This window comes from Eptesicus fuscus, chromosome 16 (genome assembly GCF_027574615.1).
Source record: "Eptesicus fuscus isolate TK198812 chromosome 16, DD_ASM_mEF_20220401, whole genome shotgun sequence".
NCBI classification, from domain to species: domain Eukaryota; kingdom Metazoa; phylum Chordata; class Mammalia; order Chiroptera; family Vespertilionidae; genus Eptesicus; species Eptesicus fuscus.
This window is the reverse complement of record NC_072488.1, coordinates 15,879,975-15,907,039: the sequence shown is the minus strand read 5'-3', so window position 1 is coordinate 15,907,039 and position 27,065 is coordinate 15,879,975. Positions and strand designations below refer to the sequence as shown.

The window sequence follows — 27,065 nt, the reverse complement described above, 5'->3', positions numbered from 1 at the left end:
GCTTCTGCTTCCAAAAAGCGCTCCCCGGTTTCAGGGCTCCCACCATTGCCAGCAAGGCTGGCAACCTGCATGAGCTCCTAGGTAAGCAAGTGAACCCCTGCCAGGGGGTGCTCGATCCAAGGCAGAGGGACAGGGTGCTGCTTGCTGCTACGTGTGTCTGCCGTGGGATAACTTAGTATCTGACATGAGCTTGTGCGCAGTCTAGTCTGGCCAGAGCAAGTCTCGCTGAGCAAATAAAGAGCCTTCTGGAGCAACGAGAGCGCATAATGGAAATGTCCTGCTCGGTCTCTCTTGCAGCTATTGTGCCGCCAGGATCCGTTCATGAGGGGAACCCGGTCTCCGTGGTGCACCGGGAGCATACCCCTCCCAAACTCCAGGAGACGTAAGCTCTCTCTCCCTATCCCGGGCCCCAGGGGATGCAAATTAACAAGATGTTCTCTTCAGAAGAGAAAGACCTTCTTCAGATCAATCCAAGGCGCCCGAGGACACCCTGAGCCTGCTGCTCCCCAGCTGCCACGGAGCAGCCCTGCAAGTTCAGGGCAGCGCCGATTCATTTTACCGGGTGGAATCGGCGAGGCTGGGTCCCCAGCCCCGGCTGCCAGGACCGGCCAGGCGTCCAACTGAGCCAGACCCCCACATGTCACTGACATGGTAATGACTGGATGTCAACGAGGAAGAGAACACCAGCACAGGCAGCAATGTTCGAAACGGACCCTGAGGCCGAGATTGAGGCAGATTGCCGAATGGGGAGCAGCAATGCCACGCGGTGGGAGCAGCCGAAGGAATGAAAACGCTACTGCACTTCGCCGAGCACGGGAAGTCCTCTGCGGTCAGTGTTCAAAGTGTCAAGTTCAGCTTCGGACAAAGTGCTACAGTGGTGGCCTGTATGTTCTCCTTTCCTGTGACCCCCCACACTCTCAGATGGTATTTTACACCTGTGGTTTCAGGTGTCTGAGAATTCTGGGTGGAGCCGTATCAGGAAAACTGTGTGTGCGCCTCCATCACACGGCCCCCTGCATAGACAATGTGCTCTGTCAACAAAAATGCATTCAGCATCTCCAAGGCCAGGCCCTTGCTGGCACTGGAGATGCCAGCAGGAAGGAGGCAGGTCCCTGTCCCCAAGCAGTGCGCGTGGAGTGGAAGAAACCAGTGTGAAAACACAGGGGAGGGAGGCTTTCTAGTGTGAGTGGCGCTCGCTGACTCTTGAAGCAGCAGTGGGTCACCGCCCGGGCTGGGTGGGTTCAGTGCGCCCCCAGGCAGGGCAGCAGTGGGAACACCGGGGCCCTGGGGCAGTCAGCGCCCGTTGGTCTCCCTGGAAGCTCCGTTTGGCAGAAGCAGAGAGGAAGGGGCACAGCCATGGTGAAGGCCGGGGAGCCAGGAGCAGCTAATCCTGAGGGCCCCGCAGGCCATGCTAAGCAGTTTGGAGTTTTCCAAAGACGGTCCATGTGCCCGAGCTGACAGAGGAGGGAAGAATGTACACTTTGTGACAACGTGTTACAGACTCCAAGGGATTTTGAAAGGTCATTTATTCTAAGCTAGCCCAGGACAGCCCGTTTGTGGAGTCCTGTCCACCCCCGAGACACAGGCCAGGGATGGCTTAAGAGGTTCAATCAATCACACACGCCTTCCTCGCTGGGCAAGCAGACTGCTAACTCTCTTTTACCACAGGTTAGTTTCTTCCAAACTGTCCTGACTGCAGACTTAGCCTCCGACGGCCGCGGTGATGCCCTTACTTACTTGCTCATCTTCAGGAATCTTCCTCTTCACCCAAACAGGACCTCATTTTCTCCTGATTTTGGCTCTTAGGGTCCAACTATTGCCCTCCTTGGCCCAACTAACCCCTGGAACCACCTTCTTATGCAGCCCTCCTTCACTGGGCACTCTCCCCTATACACACACACACACACACACACACACACATGCAAACACACACACACACACACACACACAACTGCCCTCAGAAGCAGAAACCAATTTTATTTCCTTTCCTTAAAAGAAAGTTCTGTACCCAGATCTGTCTTATAGGAAACTAGAGGTCCAGTGCATGAAATTCGTGCACTTCGGGGGGTGTCCCTCAGCCCAGCCTGCACCCTCTCCCAGTCCAAGAGCCCTCAGGGGATGTCCAACTGCTGGCTTAGGCCCCCTCCCTGTGTGGGCCTAAGCTGGCAGTTGGACATTCTTAGCACTGCTGCAGAGGCAGGAGAGGCTTCCACCAGCCACAACCCCACTGATGCACGATTGGGGCCGGGGAGGGATTGAGGCTGGGAAGGGATGTGGGAAGTTGGCCAGCCAGGGAGGGACTGCGGAGCGCTCCAGGGCATGTCCTGCCCACCTCACTCAGTCCTGATTGGCCGGACCCCAGCAGCTAGCTAACCTACTGGTTAGAGTGTCTGCCCCCTGGTGGTCAGTGTGCATCATAGGGAGCAATTGAGCAGCCTTAGCATATCATTAACATATTATGCTTTGATTGGTTGAATGGCCAACTGGACGACCGGACACTTAGCATATTAGGCTTTTATTATATAGGATAATGTTGGGGAAAGAGGTGACCCAACATTTTTAGTCATTCATTTCTTTACTGACATCCCTACACTTTTTATTATCCATAACCTAGATTCCTTCTGCAATCATTCCAGCACCTTTTTTTTTTTTTTTTCACCCAATGACTTGTTTGCCTCTATTTTCTGTGTATGAGGTTCTTTATCAACAGATATTGCACACAGGATACCCTGATACAATACAATATCAATACACAAATAAAACCTAACCCAACAGGACATATCAGAAAAGTTTACATAAATTCTTCTAACACCAGCCTTTGGAAGATACTCCACAGCTTAGATAAAATAACCAGCACAGTCACAGAGCTCGGTTATAAAGTCTGTAATGTTCCCTCACAGAGCTCACTATTCACACCATTCAGGTCTCTGATCTGGGATCATCTCACTGGAGAGCCCTTCCTGGCCATCTAGAAGAGCAGTCCTCACCTTCCCACACCCCACTCTCTGTCCCTCTCTCAGTGCTTCTTCTGCATAGTATTTATCACTCTCTGACATTATATCATAGGGAATGCTCCTTACAGAGTATTTCTAGTAGCAATTATTAATTACTAGAGGCCCGGTGCACGGATTCATGCACCAGTGGGGTCCCTCAGCCTGGCCTGCACCTTCTCGCAATCCGGGACCTCTTGGGGGATGTTGGACTGCCCGTTTTGGCCTAATTCCCCGGCAGTCCAACATCCTCCAAGGGATGTAGTAGTGCATGAAGTGGCAGGCAGCCGGGGAGGAGCCTGGGCCACTCCCGCTCAGCCCAGCCCCGCTGCACCTGCTGCCACCACCGCTTGGTGGCACTGCCTTGGAGGTGGGAGAGGCTCGCGCTGCTGCAGCTGCACTTGCCAGTCATGAGCCCGGCAGCATCTGGCACCCTTTGGTCAGCCAAGCAGCGCTCCCACTGTGGGAGCGCACTGACCACCAGGGAGCAGCTCCTGTGTTGAGTGTCTGCCCCCTGGTGGTCAGTGAGCATCATAGCAACCAGCCAGTCATCCGGTTGTCCAGTCATCCGGTCATTTAGGCTTTTATATATATATAGATGGTCAAATACAGGTAACATAAAATTGACTATCGTAAGCAGTTCCAAGTATCTATAGTGTTAAGCACATTCGGACTGTTGTGCATTCGATCTCCATAACTTTCTCATCTTGCAAAACTGAAACTCTGTGCCCATTAAAATGATTCTCTATCTCCACCTTTTCACCATCCCTGACAACCACCACTTTCTCCCTCTATGAATGTGACTGCTCCAGGGAACTCGTACCAGTGAAATCATACAGTATTTGTTTTATGTGGCTGACTCATTTCACTTAGCATAAGATTCGTACATGATGATTCATACAAGATTCATACATGTTCTATAGCCGCATGGTATTTTTTAATGTTGCATGTTCAAGGACTTTGTCTATTTTGTTCATTGCTATATTTCTAAGGCCTAAACCAATCCTGGGCACAGAGCAGGTGCTCAATTAAAATATGGTAAATGAATCCGTGTCCCTAATGCCAGCCTTTGTTGGGTGCTCCACAGCTTAAATGAACTAAAAAAGGAAATGCCTTACATTATGACATTTATTCAGTATTAGAAAGTGAAATCATTTGAAACGATCACATGTGGGAGTAGTCTGACAACTTCTTACGCATTCTCAACGGCCCAAATGAAAGGCAACCGCTTTCTTTTAGTATTGCACTGGATCATCTTTAAACAACATAAAACCTGTAGCCATGCATTACGGGGGAAATATATGCCCCAGTTCATCAAAAAGTGACATGTTGGTATTGGATTGGTTTCCGTGCTGGATAGACATCAAGGGATCCAAACAATGACAACTGGCAGACGACGAAAGGTTCAGTGTCTGAACGAGGTTGCCAGAAAAAAAAATCTCAATGCCTCCCCCTCCTTGGGCAGTGCTGATTTATTTAATGCCTCGTGGTGAGAGAACTTTCTTCCCTCCTCAGGAGGAGAGCCTACATAATGAGTGGGGCGACATGGCCCGCCTCCATTCCCCATCAAAGGCCGGAGGATTAGGCTGCTGCTGTTAGACATACGGGGAGGTCCCGAGCAGAGCAGCACGCCAACCTCAGGGCAGTTCAAAGCGCCTACAGGTTGTCACCATTAATACGGGCTATTCAGAAGCTACGACTATCAAAACACTAGTTTCCTACCTTAAACACACAACTTCCCTCTTTTCTTCTGAAATGATAAATGTCAATGTCCCCTTTCCAGAGGACATCACTAAGGTCCACAAGAGCAAAGTCCTAATTCCTAAGCTTGGCATCAATGGAAGCCCTTCATAGCCCTGCCCCAATCTACTTTCCTGGACTTGTCATCTGTCACTCCCTTTCATTCTTTCTATTTTTTTTAATTTCTTTATTGATTAAGGTATCACATATTTGTCCTCATCTCCCCATTCCCATCCCAAACCCCTCCCCACGTATACCTCCACCCCCCTGTTGTCCGTGACCACTGATTAGGCTCATGTGCATACACACAGTCCTTTGGTTGATCTCTCCCCCTTATCCCCACCCTCCCCTACCTTCCCTCTGAGGTCCGACAGTCTGATCTATGCTTCCTTGTCTCCGGGTCTGTTCTTGTTCATCAGTCTATGTTGTTCATCATTTCCCTTAGATGAGTGAGATCATGTGCTGCTAGAAATACACTTTCATTCTTTCTATATTTAAGGGAAACTACGGCCAATTCCCAGAAACCACCTGTGCCTTCTCGTCTCCACGCCTAATTCTGATGGGTAAATCCTTCCCACATCAACTTTACCTCTCCCTTCCCTCTACTTCCCGTCCACCTTTATATGGGAACCTACCCATGTTTCAAGTTGAATGCCCCCGCCCTTCCATCTCCAACCAGCAACATGCATTCACCTAGACCCCACCATGAGCCGATCTGTTTAGCAGCCGGGGGTGGCCTGGTGAACTACACTGAAAAACTGCATGCCATCCCTTTTCTCTCAGAGCATCCCTCCTCAGCGCGAAGGAACAGCTCCTCCTCGGGGCTCCTGCGGGGAGGGAGGTTTCTACCTTGAATTAAGGTTATTTACGTCCACTCCTCATCTCCTCCTTCAAGTATACGCTCTGAGAGGGCAGCTGTAGGATCTGCTTCTCTTGGAAAATCAAAGACAGTGTTTTATATATAATCACTCAATATATGGTCCCAGGAGGCACCATGGGAGGGCGGAGGTATTTGGACTCCTGGATAGGAAAACTGATTTAAAGTCACCTTGAAGCAAACCACGAAAGCCGTGGTCTGCATACCTGCAAAATGTGATACCACCATTTACTTTTTTCCGGGGGGAATAAGCATCAAATAAAGTAACATATGGGAACTTACTTTTTAAATTATCGAATTAATTATTCAGTTGGTGCTAATGGAATGCAAGTCCCTGGTAACCCCCTCAGAGAAAGCATCCTACAAACCAAATGTGTTATTCTAGCAATCCCGATGGCTTTTCAATGCCTCTACAAATAACTTCTGCCAAGGGACAGTATTATTTTATTTGAAATACTCTAGTTGTGACAACATGAATTCCTATGCTCTTCTTATTAGAGGAACTTACGATTCTATAAACAACTTAAAAATACCAGAAGGTCATCTTCACTCTATCCCTATGGAATGGAAAGAATCCACTAAAGCAACAACAGTTAACCTGCTGGCCCACCCAACTGGGGACATGTTTCCATTTTTTTAAAAAGGCAAAGTCAGGGAGAGCAAGAAGGCAACACTCAGAATGCCACACACACACACACACACACACACACACACACACACACAGTTATTATAATTAAAAATCTGCTTCTATTATAGGAAATACCACTTAGTGTAAATATTCTGTTACATCATACTAATCCTGAGTTTATCCTAAAATCTCTGAGTACTTCCCTTGGATGTCATCCTCACTCGAGCCTGACTCTTAAAGTCACGTTAAGTGTACTTAAGATTTCCCCAACTGAATACTCAAAAACAGAGAGCGTGTGCTTAAGAGTAATGAAAAACTGCACCTGCCTCTCACATCTCAACAGCCCAGGCTCACCATCATCGGGGGCCAGAAACACCACCACAGAAAACGCGGGACAGAAGGAAGAGACTAACACCCCCCTGTGCCTGCTACAGAACCACCCTCTGCAGACCTGTGACCCCTGCACCGTGCAGCTGAGCGACATGGGCCCAAGAAGACAGAAACCCAGAGCGTGCCCAAGGGCCTGATGAAGCCAGATCTGAACCCAAGGCTGTTGGCCTCTCGGTTGTTTATTTTCTATTATAGCACTGAGCCTTCCCACACACTCAACCCTCCAAGAGGCCGTTCACCTCGTCCCTCCTACACATCATGGTCAGACCTCAGGGAGTTAAGTAAACAGGGGACATAAGATCTAAGATCTATGCCTCGCTGACTTAATCTATACTAAGGCAAACTCACATAAGCCACTGTGCCTAAGTTTCCTTATCAAAAAAAGCAGTGACAATAATCTCTCTTCCATTTCTTTAAAACACACACACACACACGGAAAATCACCATGTAAATTCAAAGGTAGTTCTGCTGTTCAGATGATCAAAATGGATTATTTAATGAAGGTGCCTTGACTATGAAGTCCATATGGTTTTCCCCAAAATTATTTTGACTTCTTGGAGCAGGGGCCAGCAAACTATGGCCCTCAAACCAAATGTGGCCAACTGACTGTGTTTGCAACAGCCACACCCATTCTCGAAGATACTGTCTATGGCTGCTTTCACGACCAGGACAGGGTTGAGTGGTTGGGACACAAACTGTATCGCCTGAGAGGTCTAAAATATTTACCATCTGGCCCTTTACAGGAAGATTTTGCCAGCCCCCATCTTTTATAACCAAAGACAGTAGCTAGCAAATTATGGGAGGCCAAGGAGAATAGCTAACAAGTTACAGTAAATTTTGGATTTTCCTCATACTGTACTATTTTCCTTATACACATATCTTATGTGTCAAAAGATTTAATATATGATAAACAAATATAGAGAGAGAAAAGCGATAAATTTGAAAAACTACTTTTTCTATGTAACTAGTAAAGTCCACAAAGTTATATTAAACCAGTAAAGTCCACAAAGATATTGTGTATGTCTGAAAAATGGATTTGTAAAATTTTCTGTTTGTCTGAAGAATCATAATCTCTAAATTTTACAAAATTGCCATTCTTTAAAAAAATAAATAAAACTTGTCCCTCAAATTATTCAGTATTTGAATTAAAATGTAAAGAGACAAGAGACATAGCTCAGGACGTAAATGAAATAGTTCCCATGATTTCCGATGTGCAACTGTTCCTTACTACCCCCCCCCACCCTCTTTTATTTTATTTTCCTTTTATTAAACGACTCTGCCAATCCTTCTGTGGCAGAGTTGAGTGCTGGTTTTGAAATATTTCTGTAAATAATTTCTCTGCATTTTAAATTTTGAACAGGTTACGTGTATTCTGTTCCTAAACATTTGCTCAAATGCCAGAGGAGGGAAGTGTGTGGCGTGTTTTAACAAGCAGACTTCCTCTGTTTCTCAAAGTCTTTAAATATTTAGTTTCAAAAATGAATACACTGTGAGCCAAAAAATTACCACCCATCCGATTACTTTGTCATTCCTACTGTAAGGATTTATGAAAAATGCAAGGAGGTGGGGGAGCAGGCGTTGTTGGCGATGGAGGAGGGAAAGCAACGAGAGGAAGGAAGACAATCAAGAAAAGCAAAAGTGAGAAAAGCCATTCAGCCCACAATAACCTGCTTGGAATTGTCTTTTTCCCTTGCCTCCTTGTCTGTAACCCTCCCTCTGAAAAAGCCTGAAAATAATATTACGTATTCCTCTTCCAAAGGCATAAGATTTTAGAGGTGCACTGAATTTCAGAGGTCACTACACCTCAGCCATTTGTTTTCTGGATGAGAAACACTGAGGTTCAGAAACCTGAACTGTCACGTCCTGTGGATTAGCTGGTCATTAGTGGCAGGACAAGGACCAGAATCCGGCTTCCTGATCATCAGGTCAGCACACTTCCCATTACACTTGGCTCTCTGCCCTGCTGAGCGTAATGTGCCATTTGGCACCTGACGGCTAAATTCTTTTAAAAATATGCCTAAAGCACCCCTATCGTAGCCAGGACATTCCCAATACCTTCTTAAATAGTATCTATGGCGCATGCTTTTCCCAAGTACAGACGAACCACAACCCGAGTTAGACCTCAGAAGGATTAGGAGTCGCCATAAAGCAGAATAATCCAAGAGCAAGGAAGGGCCTCAAGCTGCTTCCCTGTGTTCCGTCTTGATGGAAATCAGTTTGAAATAGACACCCCCCCCCCTTTCTCTTACCCCTTGAGACATACACTCCCAAGACTAAACAGCAATATTCCATAAAAAGACCAGATCTAGCCAGTGTTATTATCTGTCTGACATTTGGGTTATTCTTGTGAGTAACTCATAAAGTAACGTGGGTGTCTGTGATTATTTGAGTACACATGGCAAACCATAATTGGTCAAAAAAATAATAAAAGACATTTTTCCATGACAAAAATACTGTATTGAATGACAACCTGGCAGTGTGACAGCACTCGGTGGACCGCAATACTTTCTCCACTTACCAAAAAGTAAAAAAGAAACAAAAATTTTTTTTTGAAAAAGTTAAAAGCCTTTTTTTTTTGCAGTCAGTCATGACTATGTTTCATATTTAAATTATTTATGAAATACAAAAAGGTTTCCAGTGCTGACAGTAATCCACTAGCATATATCCCCCCAAATCTGTGTCCCGTGTCAATTTATAATTCAGGCTTTTGATAGAGAGCAGAAACGTGGGCACAGATGCAAGTCTGTGTCCCTTCCCTACAAGCTAAAGCACAGGGCTCCGACAACTTTTAAAACTTCCTTAGGACATATTCGTGGAGTACAAATTGAAATGTCATCACCACCTTCCGAACGTTACAACAGGAGCCACAGCTAACATAAACCCTGTGTATCAGTGAGAAGAGAAGATGTGAAGTCAACCAGCGCAAGCTGTGGTCTTCCTCTCAAACTATTTCCTCCCGTCCGGCTGATACGTCCCCATCACCACACGGCGGCCTCAGTGATAAGCCATAAGGGGCGATCGATACCCTAGTTGCCATTTCTCTAAGAAACCAATAACCAGTCTAAAAATTCTTCCAAAAGTAATTTAAAAGGACTCTTGGGAGGGGGAGAGAAAAAAAAAAGCATATTTAGACTCATAGAAACCCATTCAAACAGAGAGCCGTGTGTGTATGGGCCGGGCGGGGGGGCGGGGGGGGGGGCGTCTAAATGCTACGATCTCATAAAACTACTCGGTAAGGACAGGCAGGGACCGTGGAGGAACTCACCCACTCGGAAGTTCGTGGCCGTCAGGGTGTCGGCAGCATGGCCATTCTCACTAATGAGAGTGGTGGTGTTCCCCTTCTCACAGCTGTTCTGACAGCTGCCCTTGGTGCAGGTCACTTTACAGATGCTCGGAGTAAAGACCACCTTGATGCGGCCAGTGTGGTTACTCACTAGGAGCGGAGGCAGGGAGAAAAAGAACAACAAACACATCAGCTTAGTATCCATGAACGTGCCTCAGAAGGTTTCAAAAAAATAAAAAAAAAATTTTTTTTAAAAAGGTTAAAAAAAAAAAAGAAGAAGAAGAAAGGAAAGGGGCGCGAGGGGGAAAGAGAGAGCCCACAGCCCGACAGGTTTAAGGGAAGAGGGAAGCCTTCCGTGCTCGCTGCTCTGTATCCAGTGGTGTCTCTGAAACAGGAGTAGGAAGCTTAGCAAACAGAGCTCTGGGATGCACTCCAAAACCACATTTGAAGTCGAGTCACTGGAGTGGGATTACTAACCACAACGCTGCACTTTATTCACGGGCAGACAAAGAGCAGCACCGAGGGCACGGCAGATGAAAGAGCCAGCCCTGACAGGCAGATGTAATGCACAGAGGTTGGCCGTGCACCTAGCGGTGAATAAACGCTTGTGTCCTCGCCTCGCATACTTTCCCTGTTTCTCCACTTATGAAGTCACCGCTGCAGCCCGACCCCTGGAAATGTTTTAGGCGTGCGGCATGTCTGAAAACATCTGTCTCAAATCTCCTGGCGCTGCCGGCTGCCGTGATCGAATCCCGTGACGCAGCTGCGGGAGCCCAGCTTTTTCACAACTCCGGGGCGTTCTCCCGCCGCCTAAACGTAGGCAGCGTCTATTTTGTTTGACGGCGAACAGGGTCCGTCTCGGGGGGGGGTGGGGGGGGGGAAAGGGGGGCCAGCTCGCAGGGCTGCGCGGCTGCCTCGTCTCCAGTACCACCCGGGAGCTCTCGCTGCTGCACTCACAGGGCCCTCTGTGAAACCAGCGCTGTGACTCGGCTGCACGAATGCATAAAAGGGGCACGAATCTGAATGTCAGGGTCTAGGCGGTAGCCCCAGCTCAGCCTGGTGTGACTTCGGACCTGTCCTTTCACCTTTTCTCCAAGACAGGAGAAAACTGGAACCGATGCTTTCTAGCCAGTTGTAGCTTTCAATGTCCGTATCAGGGGTCAGCAAGCTATGGCCCCCGGATCCAATCCGGCCCGCTGCCTGCTTTTGTAAATAAAGTTTTACTAGAACACGCCCACACTCACTCATGTACGCATTGTCCACGGCCGCTCTGGGCCTAGAACAGCGGAGCTGCCCGGAGGATGTATGGCCTCCCCCAGAGCTGCTGTTCACAGCCAAGCCCCACTATGAACTCTCCGGCAAAGTGTGATACCGAAACCCTATCCCGACTGATTTCTCCATCTGTGGCAGCCAGTCTTTCCTCTCTCCGGGAGCCCAGGCAGAACGCAAAGATGGTGGCGGCGGCTGAAGACAGCTGGTTCCTTTTTTGAGGCTTCAGGGCCAGTAGGGAACAGGGCCCCTGGGTCACTCCTCTGCCCTCCCCTGCCCACCAGAAGCGGGTCTCCCCCTTATCCTGCTTTTATCTGACCAAGATTATACTTTCAGAAACTCATCGAAGCGGCCTCGATAGGCAGGCCCTCAACAAAAGAAACGGTGGTCAACATCTGAGTTTGGAAACAAAGCACCTTCACCAAATGAGCCACTAGAATTTCCAGGCTGGAATGGGGCCCCCAAGGTCCTCGGACACAACCTTGATGGAAACGAGTCTACTGACAGGGAGCTCCCTCTCCACTAAGTTGGCACATTTAGTGACGGGCAGTTCCTAGCGAGCGCTCTTCCTTCTGGAGCTGAGTGTAGCCTCACCGTCGGCTGCACCCCCTAGTCCTAATTCAGCTGCCCAGGGCTCACCGTCCAATGCCCCCTCCACAGGGTAGCCCTTGAAGTTCCCAAAGATAACTGACACCGAGACAGAGAAGGCTGGACGTGAAGACCCCAGGCTGGCTGGGTCCTCTCACTTTACAACAGAAAACAATCCCTCCGGAGGGTAGATACCATCCGTTCTTTTCAGATGTTTTTTTTTCCGAGGCCATTTCTTCTGCATTCGCCGGTGCTGCTAACACACACAGGAGCAGGTCAGGACCCACGATCTGAGGTGGGGAGATACCCTCGTGGCCAACCGGGTCTACCAACACCTTACAATATGGTGTGTAGAAACCTTCCTCCCAAGGGCCAAATAGTGACTATGTCAGGGTTCCGGGCCTAAAGGACTCTGTTGCAACTATTCAAAGCTGCAGTGGTCACAGGAACGCAGCCTGACAGGAACAATACGTAAATGAGTGGGGGTAGCTGCGTGCCAATAAAACTTTATTGAAAGAAACAGTTTGCCGACCCCTGCTTTAAATGCTCAGATGACATTCAAAACCTTTCTACGACTGTTATCTCAGAGATGTCACAAACGACAACAGAATTCAGATCTGACGATCAGACAGTTTTATTTCTTTACAGTAGCACCAAAAAAAAAAAAAAAAAAAAATCAGCCTACACTCTAAGCTGTCAAACGATGCTTAACAAATATCTTGAGAATACTTTGTGTGTGTGAAGCCCAAGGAAAAAAAGAGACAACAGAGTCCCACTTCAAAAGAATATAAACATATTTTTTCTGGCTCTGGGTTCAATAACGAAATGAGGAGGGGTGTGCCAACTATTTTGTCTTCTCTGGCATCCACTCGTGGCACCTGCCCTGCAGATGCTCACATCGGCACCTAAATTATGCTCCCTCCGGCAGCCGAAGACAGCCGACAAAAGCCAGCGCTTGGTCGTCCTTCCCAACTCACCCCCCAGCTCCGGTAGTCCCTCACAGGCACTTGAGATTCTGAGCCTATTGTTTTTAAAAACTGATTCTATTTCTTTGCCAAAAAAAAAAAAAAAATTGGCTTAGAATCATCTGGATTTTCAAAAAGGCAGAGACAGTTTCATATGACTTAATTCTGATATTTTACAATGTTCACATCTTCTTGGAAGCAGAAGACACGTTTTATGTCATATTTCCCCTTGTGTTTTACAAGAATTCTGGTATAAAGGAATCTAATTCTAAAACAGACACTTGTATTCTCAGCGGGTGCTCCTGTGTCTTCAGGCATTTATTTATTCCTTATAAATAACTTCCGTCAACCTCAAAATCAGTGCTGAAACACTCACAACTGTTTGACACTCAACTGTCCTGCCTAGCTTTACGAGGGTCTCCATAAACATGAAATGGATTAGGAAATACGCTTTCCTGTCCACACTCCTTTCAAATCATTTCCACATAGCGAGGGTATCGTGTAAAGAGAGTTTAAGATATACGTGTGGGTTTGTTGTTGTGTTTTTTTAGGTGCCTTTAAAAATGCCTTTTTTTGGTAACTCTCAAAACTAAGTGAACACGCCTCAGAGTTTCAAATGCCTCGCATGTGACAAGCTGAAGACAATGCGACTCACCTCTCACGAGTTCTGTGAGGATTGAGTGACAGTGGCTTTTCCTTCCGAGGCCGCTTGGTCCCTACGAGGCCTCTTCCTCAAATGCCTTGACTACATGAGTACTTGAGGACCCCTGGGGCCTTGCATGGAGTAAGTACCAAATAAACATGAAAAACATGAAGTGATCCAAAGGATGATCCACAGAGAGGGGAGCCTCACGGATGTGGGGGTCATTCTGGTAGAAGGCTCTGAAGCCCACAGTCACCTGGATGGCAGAAGACCATCCCCAAGTGGCCCCCATGGGCTGGCTGAGGATCGCACACCTGAGAAGCAAGAGTCAGGCCAGTCCGGAGTTAACAGGGGGATTGTTGGCACAGCTGTCACGTGCGTGGTCCCTCTGACCAAGAAAAAAAAAAAATGTAATTTTCAGATCCCCGTCGGTCCACCGGCCCCAGAAACGTGAAGCAAGCACTTTCAGACCTTGGGTTTAGAGGCTTGGCGAGGAACACAGATCGCCTGGAGCCACGGAGCACCTCCACGGGGCCTCCTAGTCAGTCAGCCCGTCAAGACACTCGAGAGTCAACATCCTGTCTGCAGCTTCTGCCAGGCCCTGGGTGAGTTTATACCTCCGAGAAGAGGCGCTGGCACCCGGGGGAAGGCAAACCACAGATATTCCGAGTGAATGGCGGCGACGGGGATGGAAGGGAAGCCGATACCCCGTCCCCTAAAAAAAAAAAAAAAAAGCTTTCACTGCCGCTTCCCCATCATTAAGGATGGGGAAGAATTCAAAAATGCGAGTCCTGTTCCCAACAAATGGACTTCAGGCTCGAAAAGAGCACAGCTGCCCTCTTTCAGTCGTTAGACTAGGATGTGACCCAAAGCCACGGCGGCCAAAGAAATAAATAGAACAAGTTCAAGACGCACATCAGATGTCGGGAACGAATACCATCTCCCCTGCATTCGGCCAGAATGCTGCGGCCCACAGCACCTGACACGCATCCAACGCACACAGCGGGGACCCACCCGCACAGGCGATGTCCTGTGTGTGGGGGGGGGGGGGGGGAGGCAGAAGCAGCCTCGCTGTGGGGAAGAGCCCCCACCCGGCCCATGACCGGAGCCAGTTCAAGGAGACCTCGGAGCTGATGCAGTGCCCAGGTCACATGTGACAGAAACAAGGCTAATAGCTAATTCTTCCACTTGCAGTTCGCTGCTTGCCCGGAGGCCAAGAATTCTTTGAAGGACAAATCATAAACTGTATTAAATAATGCTTAGAATAACAGGGCTCAATTGTTCGGCTCCCCAGGCTTACGTAACTCCTCCTGGACTGGTAAAAGAATGCCCACAGAATACTCTGTGTTCCTCGAGAAAGGTGCTATGGAAAGAGAAATTTATATCAAGTCTGTGACTTCATCAGATTGCCCCCGTCCCGGGAAACCCTCCAGGAGGGAACGCAGAGGGGATGTCTAGTTCTGATGTGGGCGCTTCTTCCGATAAGCATCTAGAGTTACAATCCAAAACCATCTCTTGAGGTTTTTCCAAGGAGAAGGAACTAAACAAAGAGGTACACAGATAAACAGTTGCTACATTGGCGATATAAATGAAAACATCTGAGCTTCCTCCTCCTCTCACTTCTCCCTTAATATTCACTGAAGGAAACTAACTGTATGTCAGGTATTCGTCTCTCTCTTTCCCATACACACGTGATTTCCTTCCATTTTTATACTGTAAGGAGACAGACCTATAGAGAGGCCAAGAAGGAGAGCCTGTTAAATCATTTCATTTAAGAATAAATTTTTGGATCCCTTCTGAGTTTCTGAAAGAATTGCTTACTGCTCATCAAAATCAGGGATTAAATGTATGCCATGTTTGAAAAGGTAAATACAGTCCCCAAAAATACCCACTTGGGCAGAAATGCAGACGCTACCTAGTCACGCACAGTCACGTATGGGATTGCTTATTGTTTCAGAGAAAATAGAAATTATAAAGACCCAGACCTCCCCACCTGACCTGCATCTGCTGCTGCCCCTCCTCCCTCCTGGTGAAGGAGGTGCTCCTATCTAAGGCCAATGCCTCCACTGAAGCAACAGAGCCCCTTCCTCTCATGCTTACTCAACGACTTCCTTCTCTGAGTGCGCAAACATGCTGTAATGCCCTGGTTCCCACTTTCCAAGAATACCCCACCTCCCATTGTCCCCATTCCACTCCATTGCTGATAATGCTCTATGTCTGTTCCCTTTACAGCAAAGCTCCTCAAAAGAGCTGCTCGACTAGCTCTCTCCACGACCTCCCCTCCCATCCTCACTTGAACCTGCTGCAATCAAGCTTTCCCTGTCAACCCTTCCCCCAAAGCCACCCATCTGAAGGTCGTTGGTGGTCTTTGTATTGCCAAAGCCAATGGCAAATTCTCTGGCTCTTTCTTACTCAAACTTTCAGCCTCTCTGACAGTAGAACACTGCTTCACAGAATACTCTTTCTCCACTTTGCTTCTAGGTTACCCTCTTGGCTCATGCTTCTCTCTCCTGCCTTGAGGACCACTGCTCCTCGTGATGCTACCCAGGGAGGGCCCCAGGGCTCAGTCTTTATGGATTTGGCAATACCATCTATAGACTTCTGCACAGAAAATGTTTAAGTATGGCCTGGACCACCTCTCCCTTGTGTGTATGCATGTGTGCACGTGGGTACTGAAGGGGTGTGTGTGTGTGTGTGTGTGTGTGTGTGTGTGTCCAAGAACCCAACTAGTCAACTGCTTATGGAACTTTGCTACGTAGATGACTAATGTCTCGTGTACCCAAATCCACACCTGTTCTTTTGCAAGTCTTCCCCATCTCAGAAAATGGCAAGTCAATTCTTGACCTTTTGTCACTGGAGATTCAACATAGCAGCAAATCCCATTTAGCTCTATTTCCAGAAGTTGGTAATTTCTCAGCACCTCCATGACAACCCTGGTGGAGTCCACCATCATCTTTTGTCTGGATTATTTTGATGGTCTCCTAGGCGGACTTCCTGCTTCTTTGCCCTCCTATAGTTTATTCTCCACTCAGCACTCAGTCCATCCTTTTTAAATGTATGTCAGTTAGATCATGACACTCCTCCCTTCGGTGGTTCCCGCTCTAAATAAGAATACAAGCCGACGACCTAGGAGGGCCTCCACAGCTGTGACCTCCCTGACCTCATCTGCTACACCTCTCCCCAACCCTCTCACTCTGGCTTCCTTGCTATTCTTCAAATATTGGGCACACCCCTGTCTTGGGCCTTTGCCCTTACTGTCCCTCTGCCCAGAATACTCTTCCCCAGATATACACAGCTTCTTCCATCAGTTCCTTAAAGACCTCTCCAGAATGTCACCTTATCAAGAGGCCTTTCCTAACTACCTGGCATGAAACTGCAACACCTCCACACTTCTATCGCTCAAACCCTGCTTTACATTTCCTATCCTATATAATAAAACCCTAATATGCAAATCGACCAAATGGTGGAATGACAGGTCTCTATGACGTGCACTGACCACCAGGGGGCAGATACTCAACGCAGGGGCTGCCCCCTGGTGGTCAGTGCACTCCAACTGGGCTTATGGCTGATGAGAGCAGCGGCGGTGGCAGGAGCCTCTCCCGCCTCCACTGCAGGCGGGCAGGAAGGAGCGAGGGGTTCCAGACTGCGAGAGCCCCGGACTGTGAGAGGGATGTCTCGGGGGGGGGGGGGGGGGGATCGGGCCTAAGCCGGCAGGTGGACATCCCCCAAGGGGTCCCGGACTGCAAGAGGGCGCAGGCCGGTCTGAGGGATCCCTCCCCCCATTGCACGAATGTCGTGCAACGGGCCTCTAGTCCTATATATTAAAAGGCTAGTATGCAAATCGACCAAACCACAGAATGACTGGTTGCTATGATGCGCACTGACCACCAGGGGGCAGACACTCAATGCAGGAGCTGGCCCCTGGTGGTCAGTGCACTCCCACAGGGGGAGCGCCACTCAGCCAGAAGCTGGGCTCATGACTGGCGAGCACAGTGGCGGTGGCAGGAGCCTCTCCCACCTCTGCAGCAGCACTAAGGACCCCTTGGGGGATATCTGACTGCCGGTGAGATGGCGCAGGCCGAGCTGAGGGACACCCTCCCCCCAGTGCACGAATGTCATGCACTGGGCCTCTAGTTTAGTATAAAAATACTTTATATATGTAGTGTTTGATTACTGTCACCAGAATACCAACTCCAGAAGTGTCCTGGTCACTACTATATACCCAACATGTGTCATAAGTAAGTGCTCAAGGAATAATAGAATGAATGAACAAACGTCACTGACAGGAAGCTAAATAACAATATTTGTCTATGGGGTAATTGTTAGCAGTGTCAAAAGAATACTCCTATGACACCTTTAGCCTCCAAATACTCCTGTTACATGCTATATTTGTCAGAGAGAAATGCTTTAGCCATAGAAGTTTCGGGTCAAGGGAAAGCACAGTTGTTGTTAATCAGGAAACCCTGCAATTATTACAAAACACATTTTTTCCCAAATCATTAAAACATTACCCCAAAATGGCCAATGATATAAAAAGTAAACATTTTCAATTAAACATGCCAAATGAGAGCATAACTGAGTCAACAACAAGAACAGAAATTTCCCAAACACTTTTCAATAGCAAAATAGGCAATTATTTGCTCCCAAAATTTCACAACATATTATGCAAAAAATCAAATTGACAAATGATGGAAATTTCCTCTAATTCCATAAATAAAATTCATGATGTGTCGAGAGCTGAGTTTATAATAAACATATTTGTGATTTACTAAGTATTCACTCCCTTTGTTAGACAAAAAGCAACTAAGAAATTAAAAACACTACTACCCAGACTCCGTGATCTGATGTAAATTGTCACCAGGCCATAAAAACCACCAAAGAAGAGAAATGCACGTTGATTCTCAGGTTGGGGAGATTGGCTGAAGGACTAAGCACAGATCCAGCAATGAAGACAGCAGATTTCATCTCCAATTTCCACTTACTTCAGGAGTTTGGTCTCATCTCCTGTTTCTCATTAAATCTTTGTTTTGCCTTGACTCGAGATTTTAGAACTAAGATTTCCACCTAGAATCACATTTTCTCACCTTCAGTCTTGCCCTACATCCAGACACCAATGCTGCCCCGGCAGGACTTTAAAAAGCACACCTTGTGACTACAGGATTTTATCTTTCCTTTTTTTCCTTGGAGTTTTCGCTCTTTAAATACCAATCATTGTACGTTCTCTTCTCTAAAAATATTTTTTAAAGGTCCTATTTTTATCCCGGGAACAAAATCAAATATGTTTGAAGGTATAATATATTTTACAGTCAAAGGACTAATCGTAGTTTACTTACCCAGCAGAATCTGACCCAGTGTTTGGAGAAAGAAAATACAGTTGGTAATAAAAGTGAAGAACTAGAAAAACAAACCAATGGCTTTAGGGCATTTTCGTTTTCTGACCTCTTTTCTAAGATATTTTTCTTTAACATCCTAGACGCTGACGGGGTTCAACTGTCTAGGCCTACTTCAGTTTCTGGACGAGGAACCGCCAGGAACGAGCTGTGGGCTGCAGTCCGAGGAAAGAGGTGGCAGCCCTGCTGAAGGCACCACAACTAGAGGCAGCAGCGGGGACGGGAGGGGGCCTGCAACTGTATGTACCAGGCTGTCCCACAGTGATGTCTCTCACGTGACTTTAAAACCTCCCCTGTCTAGAACAACATATCCGGAACTCTCTCCTCTGCTCCTAATTCTGAAACCCGGAGAACCTACTGTTGCCCTCCCATCCTGAGTGAACCATGGTGTTTGAAATGTTGTGATAAAGAGTTGAAGAGCGCAGCCGGTGTGGCTCAGTTGGTTGAGCGGCATCCCATGCACCTAGAGAGGTTGCTGGTTCAATTGCCAGTCAGGGTGCATGCCGGGTTTCAGGCTCAATCCCCAGTAGGGGGCGTGCAGGAGGTAGCCCATCCATGTTTCCCTTTCACTGATGTTTCTCTCTCTCCTCCCTGCCTCTCTCTCGAACATCAATAAAAACTTAAAAAAAAAAAAAAAAAAAAGAGTTGAAGAAACACATTCCCGGGACGACAGGACTTAAATCAGGTCATAACTTAAAAGGTAGCAAAGAAGCCCTAACCAGTTTGGCTTAACGCAGCGGTTCTCAACTTGTGGGTCGCGACCCACAGGTTGAGAACTGCTAGCAGGGTTGCCTAAGACCATCGGAAAACACAGATATTTACATTACAATTCATAATAGTAGCAAAATTACAGTTATGAAGTAGCAACAAAAATAATTTTATGGTTGGGGGTCACCACAACATGAGGAACTGTATTAAAGGGTCGCGGCATTAGAAAGGTTGAGAACCACTGGCTTAGTGGATAGAGCGTCGGCCTGTGGACTGAAAGGTCCCAGGTACGATTCCAGTCAAGGGCACGTACCTTGGTTGCGGGCACATCCTCAGTAGGGGGTGTCCAGGAGGCAGTTGATCGATGTTTCTCTCTCGTCGATGTTTCTAACTATCCCTCTCCCTTCCTCTCTGTAAAAATCAATTATTTTATATCCTACATTATAATAGAGAAACATGCAAATTGACCGCACCTCCGCTATGCCCATGATTGGGCCTGCCAGAGGCTGGGGGCGGGACTCCGGGTGGCCTAACTGGCCATTGAGAAAACCAAGATGGCGGCGCCAAATCCTCTTAGTTCCGGGGGTCCTGGTAAGTGATGGCAACCCTAGAGGGACGTGGTATACACAGCCAGCAGCCTCCCGGGGGTCCCGGGACCCATCGCGACCCGGGGGGGCGTGGTATGCACGGCCAGCAGCCTCCCGGGGCAGCAGCCTCCCGGGGGTCCCAGGTTCAATGGCGACCCGGGGGGCGTGGCCGGGCACGGCCAGCAGCCACCCGGGGGTCCCGGGACCCATCGCGACCCGGGGGGGCGTGGCCGGGCACGGCCAGCAGCCTCCCGGGGGTCCCAGGTTCAATGGCGACCGGGGGGGCGTGGCCGGGCACGGCCAGCAGCCTCCCGGGGGTCCCAGGTTCAATGGCGACCGGGGGGGGCGTGGCCGGGCACGGCCAGCAGCCTCCCGGGGGTCCCGGGACCCATCGCGACCCGGGGGGGCGTGGCCGGGCACGGCCAGCAGCCTCCCGGGGGTCCCGGGACCCATCGCGACCCGGGGGGGCGTGGCTGGGCACGGCCAGCAGCCTCCCGGGGGTCCCAGGTTCAATGGCGACCCGGGGGGCGTGGCCGGGCACGGCCAGCAGCCTCCCGGGGGGTCCCGGGACCCATCGCGACCCGGGGCGGCGTGGCCGGGCACGGCCAGCAGCCTCCCGGGGGTCCCAGGTTCAATGGCGACCCGGGGGGCGTGGCCGGGCACGGCCAGCAGCCTCCCGGGGGGTCCCGGGACCCATCGCGACCCGGGGCGGCGTGGCCGGGCACGGCCAGCAGCCTCCCAGGGGTCCCGGGACCCATCGCGACGGGGGGCGTGGCCGGGCACGGCCAGCAGCCTCCAGGGGGTCCCAGGTTCAATGGCGACCCGGGGGGCGTGGCCGGGCACGGCCAGCAGCCTCCCGGGGGTCCCAGGTTCAATGGCGACCCGGGGGGCGTGGCCGGGCACGGCCAGCAGCCTCCCGGGGGTCCCGGGACCCCTCGCGACCCGGTGGGGCGTGGCCGGGCACGGCCAGCAGCCTCCCGCGGGTCTCGGGACCCATCGCGACCCGGGGGGGCGTGGCCGGGCACGGCCAGCAGCCTCCCGGGGGTCCCGGGACCCATCGCGACCCGGGGGGGCATGGCCGGGCACGGCCAGCAGCCTCCCGGGGGTCCCGGGACCCATCGCGACCCGGGGGGGCGTGGCCGGGCACGGCCAGCAGCCTCCCGGGGGTCCCGGGACCCATCGCGACCCGGGGGGCCGTGGCCGGGCACGGCCAGCAGCCTCCCAGGGGTCCCGGGACCCATCGCGACCCGTGGGTGGGGGGGGTGTGGCCGGGCACAGCCAGCAGCCTCCCGGGGGTACTGGGACCCATCGCGACCCGGGGGGCGTGGCCGGGCCCAGCCAGCCCCTCCAGGGGTGATGTCCCTGGGCAATCGCCACCCTCGCCTAAATGGCTGGTGCTGAGAGGGATCAATGGGGCCAGTGGAAGGAGCAGGTGGTAGTTGACCACCGAGGCCATCTGCAGCAGCCGGATGCAGAGCTGGGGTCCACGTTCTCCAGGTTGGCCTCCATGGGGCCCGAGTCGCACCCATAGTAGCCGAGTGGGCATGCTGGCATAGTAGCCCCAGCATGAGGCCAGCTTCCCAAGCCAGGCTGCGGAGGGAGGGAGGGCCTCTGGGCTGGGAGCACTCCCCCACCCCAGTGGACAGGCCACAGAGAGCAAGCAGCAGAGAGCTACTAGAGGTGGTGGGTGTGGTGGCCTGGCTTCCAAGAGGCTGGCTTCAGCTGCTGTAGCCTGCGCTGAGGTGGCTGGTGGTGGGGGCAACTGCATGGGCGCATCCGAGGCTGGGGCACTGGGAGACGTGGGACTGCAGCCCAGAAAGCGAGGCTCCGGAGGACCTGGTCACCGACCCCGGGCATTAAAGCCGCCTCCTACAAGATGTATCCTAGCCTAGGTGTGTGGGAAGCAGATTCAGGAACCTCTCCCTTTGCGGCGCCAGAGCCCAGGCCTGCCAGCACCCCAGAGGAGACCCCCACCAGGATCGGGGGCGTGACCAGTCTCTAAACCAGGGTGGCCATTAGCCTAGGCCTGCCAGCACCCCAGAGAAGACCCCCACCAGGATCGGGGGCGTGACCGGCCTCCAAACCGCCAGTGACCCTAACCCAGTCCTGCCAGCCCCCCAGAGGAGATCCCCACCAGGATCGGGGGCGTGACCAGCCTCTAAACCTCCCGCAGCCCTAGCCCAGGCCTGCCAGCACCCCAGAGGAGACCCCTGCCAGGATTGGGGTCATGGCCAGCCTTCAAACTGTGGCGGCCCCTAGCCCAAGGAGGCCTCCTGGCCGAGGACGCCTGAGTCTGTTCTTGACCTAGGGCCAGACTCTCCCCACAAGGGACTCAGAAGCCACCAGAGTCTAACTGCCAGTCTCTGGGAGTGCATCCACTGTCCACCAAAAAGTAGGGCCATCAAAGCATTCAGTCTCAGTGCAGGCACAGGTCTGTGGCTGACGGGGTGGAGGCCAGACCAAAACAAAACAGCAGAAACACCCCGCCCACCTGGGCGGGTACTGCTGTAGTCCACGTGGCCTGGGCAGTGTAGAAAGCGCTACCTTCTCCCAGGTCCTGTGCTGGCACCGCCGCCTCGCTCACCCTCAAGCCCCCCTGAGTCCTGACAGCAAAGTGTGTGGGGCATTCTGCAGGAGTTGTGCCGTTCTGGGTGCTTTTGCCCAAAGACACACTTTGGGATGAATTCAGAGCCACATCTCATTTCCCATGACACTGGAAGAACCATGTAAAAGGATTTTGACAAAAGCTTTCCACATCTCTGTTTATTCTTTTGAATCCATAAAACGACCTTAAAAAAAGCATCCGGGCCACCTAAGAAAGAATGCACTTTCTGGCCAGAGCACGCAGGATTCTTTTGCCCAACAGGTTAAAGGGAGCAGAGCTGGCACAGTGGGAATGGCCCTGGTGCCCTATGAGGAGACCGGGGGAATGGGGTTGCCGAAATTCCATAAGCCTCTTGCCACCTTCTCCTTTGCAAACCACACCATCCAGATCCACCAGGACTGGAGGCAACTGGGAATCACAGCCGTGATTTGGGACATGGTGAGCAAATCTTGAGGGGCCTCTGTAAACATCTGCAATTGATTATAAGACTGGTCTTTATTTAAAAAGAAATAAAAGAACAGCTTTGTTGAGAAATATCCATATACTGTACATGTCACCTAAAGTGTACAATGAACTGGTTTTTTAAAGTAAATTCAGAGTGGTACAACCATCACCATGCTCAATTTTTAAATATCTTCATGACCCATCCCCTCCAAAAAAAACTTCTACCCATTGGAATCACTTTCCTGATCATCTTCCCCAAAATAGATTGCACTTTAAAGGTGGGTAAAGGAAAGTTGAGGGAAGTTAAAACACTGCACAAAGGATATTGTAAGATGACAAAGCCCAAAGTGAAGCTCATGTGTTTTCTTTAAAAAATATATATTTTTAAAATGTCAGAAAGGGAGAGGGAGAGAGAGATAGAAACATCAATGATAAGAATCACTGATCAGCCGAAACCGGTTTGGCTCAGTGGATAGAGCGTTGGTCTGCGGACTGGAAGGTCCCAGGTTCGATTCCGGTTAAGGGCATGTACATTGGTTGCTGGCACATATCCTGGTGGGGGGTGTGCAGGAAGCAGCTGGTCGATGTTTCTCTCTCATTGATGTTTCTAGCTCTCTATCCCTCTCCCTTCCTCTCTGTGAAAAATCAATAAAATATATTAAAAAAAAAAAAAAAGAATCACTGATCAGCTGCCGCCCACAGGCCCCCTACTGGGAATTGAGCCCAAAACCCAGGCATGTGTGCCCCTGATCAGAATCAAACCTGGACTCTTCAGTCCACAGGCCGATGCTCTCTCCATTAAGCCAAACTGACCAGGGCCATGTGTTTTCTTCAAGTTCTGCGTGGTTTTAATGGTCCCCAAATCTATACTAATAAAAGGATAATATGCTAATTAGAGTGGTTGTCTTCCGGACATCTTTCCAGACAAAGCCGCAGTGGCTACAAAGGCCAAGGCTCAGGCAGCCATAACCAGCTGCAGTGGCAGCAGCATTGGGGTTATGGGGGTGGTGCCTCCAGAGGGAGGCCAGACTGGGGGCCAAGGCACAGGCAGTTTGGGGTGATCAGGCTGATAGGGGAGGACAAGGTAGGGGCAATCAGGCTGGCAGGAGATCAAGGTAGGGGCGAGCAGGCAGGCAGGCAGTGGGGTTAGGGACAATCACGCAGGCAGGCAGGTGAGTGGTTAGGAGCCAGCGGTTCCGGATTGTGAGAGGGATGTCCGACTGCTGGAAGTTGGACATCCCCTGAGGGGTCCCAGATTGAAGAGGGTGCAGATTGGGCTGAGGGGCACACACCCCCACCCCCACCCCCAGTGCACGAATTTCGTGCACCGGGCCTCTAGTATGTATATATATATATATATATATATATATATATATATATATATATACACACACACATACATACACACACACACATACACACACACACATATATATATATATATATATATAAAAGGTAGCAAAGAAGAAAGTCAGGGGAGGGAGAGGGAGCTCCCTGTACCTGTTTTCTCAGTTCTGAGTTGACAATGCAATCTTTGGCCTTGATCCAGAAGGCTACCAATCATGGGAACCACACTTGGAGAGGGTTAAATGAGTTTGCTAAGGGGTGGGGGGTTTTTTTAGCCCTCAACATTCAAGATGTTACTCTTTGTTAGTGCCTCCCAAGGGAGCATTACTATTTAAAAGATGCACTTTTTCATGTGAAAATCTCTACCTCCCTTAAGAACCTACACCATTTCTTGCAGCAGCACAGCTTTGGATGCTACCCCGTGGCCATGGGGGGAGAGGCTTAAGTACAACCCATGAGGGGAGGACATCAATGTTGTCCCTGTGTGAACAAGTTACAGTGACAGAGCAGTAACCACATACCTGTCTTCCATCTCTAATACTCATTCAACCTGGCTAGTCTGCCTGGGCTCCTTACGGAGCAAGTGCGTTAGGTATGCTTCACATGACTCACACTGTCTGTCCCTTCATTTGGAACTGAATCGGGATTTATTTATCCCCACATTTGTTGTTTTCCCAAAGACAAGTGACGGAGGCATTTGCTATCGGTCTATCACTCACCATTTCCATAAATAACATCTGTTTATTTGTATGTGGAGAAGCAAGTCTGACTAAAAGGGATAGATATCGACTGAGCTATGTGTTTACCAAGGAACAAATTTCATGACTTATGCACAAGCTTGATGGAGTGGGGGCCATTTCTCATGGGGGTCCCAGAGTATCTCTACCATTGACTAAGAATTAGGATGCCACCGAGCCTATATAGTTTCTCTGACAAATATTTTGCACAAAATCAAACTCCTTCAAAAAAAAATCAGGACCCTTCTCCATCTAGACCCAAGCGAGCCTCACCTCCTACAGCATCCCATGTGGAAAGCCAGGGCATTCGCCAGGCAGGACGGGCCAACAGCCCTCGCTCATGCACCCACTTCCTTCACATACAGTTTCTGCTCCTAGGAAAGCTTTCCTCCTTTTCTCTCCACCTTGCATCCTTTTGACCCAACCAAACTCCCCCTTCCCTCCATGATTCTCAGCGCACAGGCATGCCCAAACACTACAACCCCCCCACCCCACATCTTCACCTGGCTCTGCACATACTTCTATTTATGAACCTATGCCAACTCCTCCAACCTACCCTTGGCTTCACGCAAACTAAGGAAAACGGTTTACATTTTTTTATCCTCCTTTTCTATTCATAACAAACATGCCAGCTGATGAGTCTCCTTCTTTGAGAAGGGGAAAGAACGTGTGGTGAGAGGCGGGGGACACAGGAAAGAATGAGGGGGCGGAAATGAAGGTAAGTGACCCGAGGAAGGAGGAGCTCAGGCTGGGAAGCCAGGACAGTTCCATTGTCTGAGGGAAGGGCAGAGAAGTGACTCTTCCTCAAACAGCCAATACCTGGAAGGGACAAAACTTTAACAAAGGTGAGTGCCGGTCGAGGGTTCCATTATCTTCCTAAGGGAACCTGGGAATTTCTCTCTTACACTAAAGGCAGACAGACAGAAGGAAGAAAATGACCTTTCACAGCTTACAAAATTTAAATTCTGCTTGAAAGGGGAAAAAAGTCAAGAGACAGGGCAGAGAGGGAAGTTAAACCTGCTCCCTGGACCAGCATCCTGAGCCACTGTGGCTGCAGGTTCAGAAGTAGACACCTCGATGTGCCTCTGAGGGAGTCCAGTGCTTCCTCATAAGCAATAAAAATCCAGAGCAAACCAAAGTATCATTTGAACACATATTATTTTAAGTGGCACTAAGGAAGTTGAAGATGTGAACATTTCGCAACTTCCAAAACAACTCTCCAATTTGATCTGGTGAAGCAATTAATTACATGGAAGAAAACTGGCATTTTGAAATCTGTGAAGTAATTCAAAATGATAGAATCGGGGATATCCAAGCTTGCAGAACACAGATTCTGTCTTTCTTTTTTCCTCCCAGCACAAATGTCTCTCTGGCTCAGTTTTTAAATGACTCCATCAAGTGGCCCCCACGTCTCTCCCCAAAGGATTACTGCCTAATTCAATAGATCTCATCATTAGGAAAGATTTCCGTCTAAAAAAAAATTCGTTTTTCAAAATCGTCCTTTTATACCTAGCTGTGCTCCAATATCATGTGATAAATAACATTAAAAAGATTAGTTGGCCAATACTAAATGAATCATTGATGAGCAATTGCACATTGTAAATCTTCCAGCTGTCAGTTCATTCTTTTTAGGTTACTCATTTTCAACTTCTTTTGCTTTTGACTCTCATCAAAATAATGCCTCTCTAGTTGAACACTGATGGTTTTAAAATTCACCCACAAATTTTTTAATAATTCTTTCTTCAGGAGGTGATGTGTACTTGCCTGCCCTTGAGCATGGGCTGGTCTTAGTGACTCTTGTCTACAGGAATAGATTGAAGCAGAAGTGATGGTTTATGACTTCAGAGAGCAGATCCTAAAAGGCCCTGCAGCTT

At 49.5% G+C, this 27,065-nt stretch overlaps 1 protein-coding gene across 16 annotated transcripts in view; it reads right to left on the bottom strand.

Moving 5' to 3' along the window:
• LTBP1 (latent transforming growth factor beta binding protein 1) overlaps window positions 1-27,065 on the bottom strand; it is a 349,094-nt gene that overhangs the window by 191,519 nt on the left and 130,510 nt on the right. For 11 of the 16 annotated variants that reach the window (XM_028140136.2, XM_054727800.1, XM_054727804.1 and 8 more), the window contains exon 1: window positions 9,891-10,114. In XM_028140136.2, the coding sequence (XP_027995937.2) occupies window positions 9,891-10,113 (223 nt within the window). In that variant the 5' untranslated portion in view covers window position 10,114. Of the gene's footprint in view, window positions 1-9,890; window positions 10,115-27,065 lie in introns of those variants that run through there. The other 5 variants (XM_054727794.1, XM_054727797.1, XM_054727796.1 and 2 more) reach the window with 1 other exon arrangement.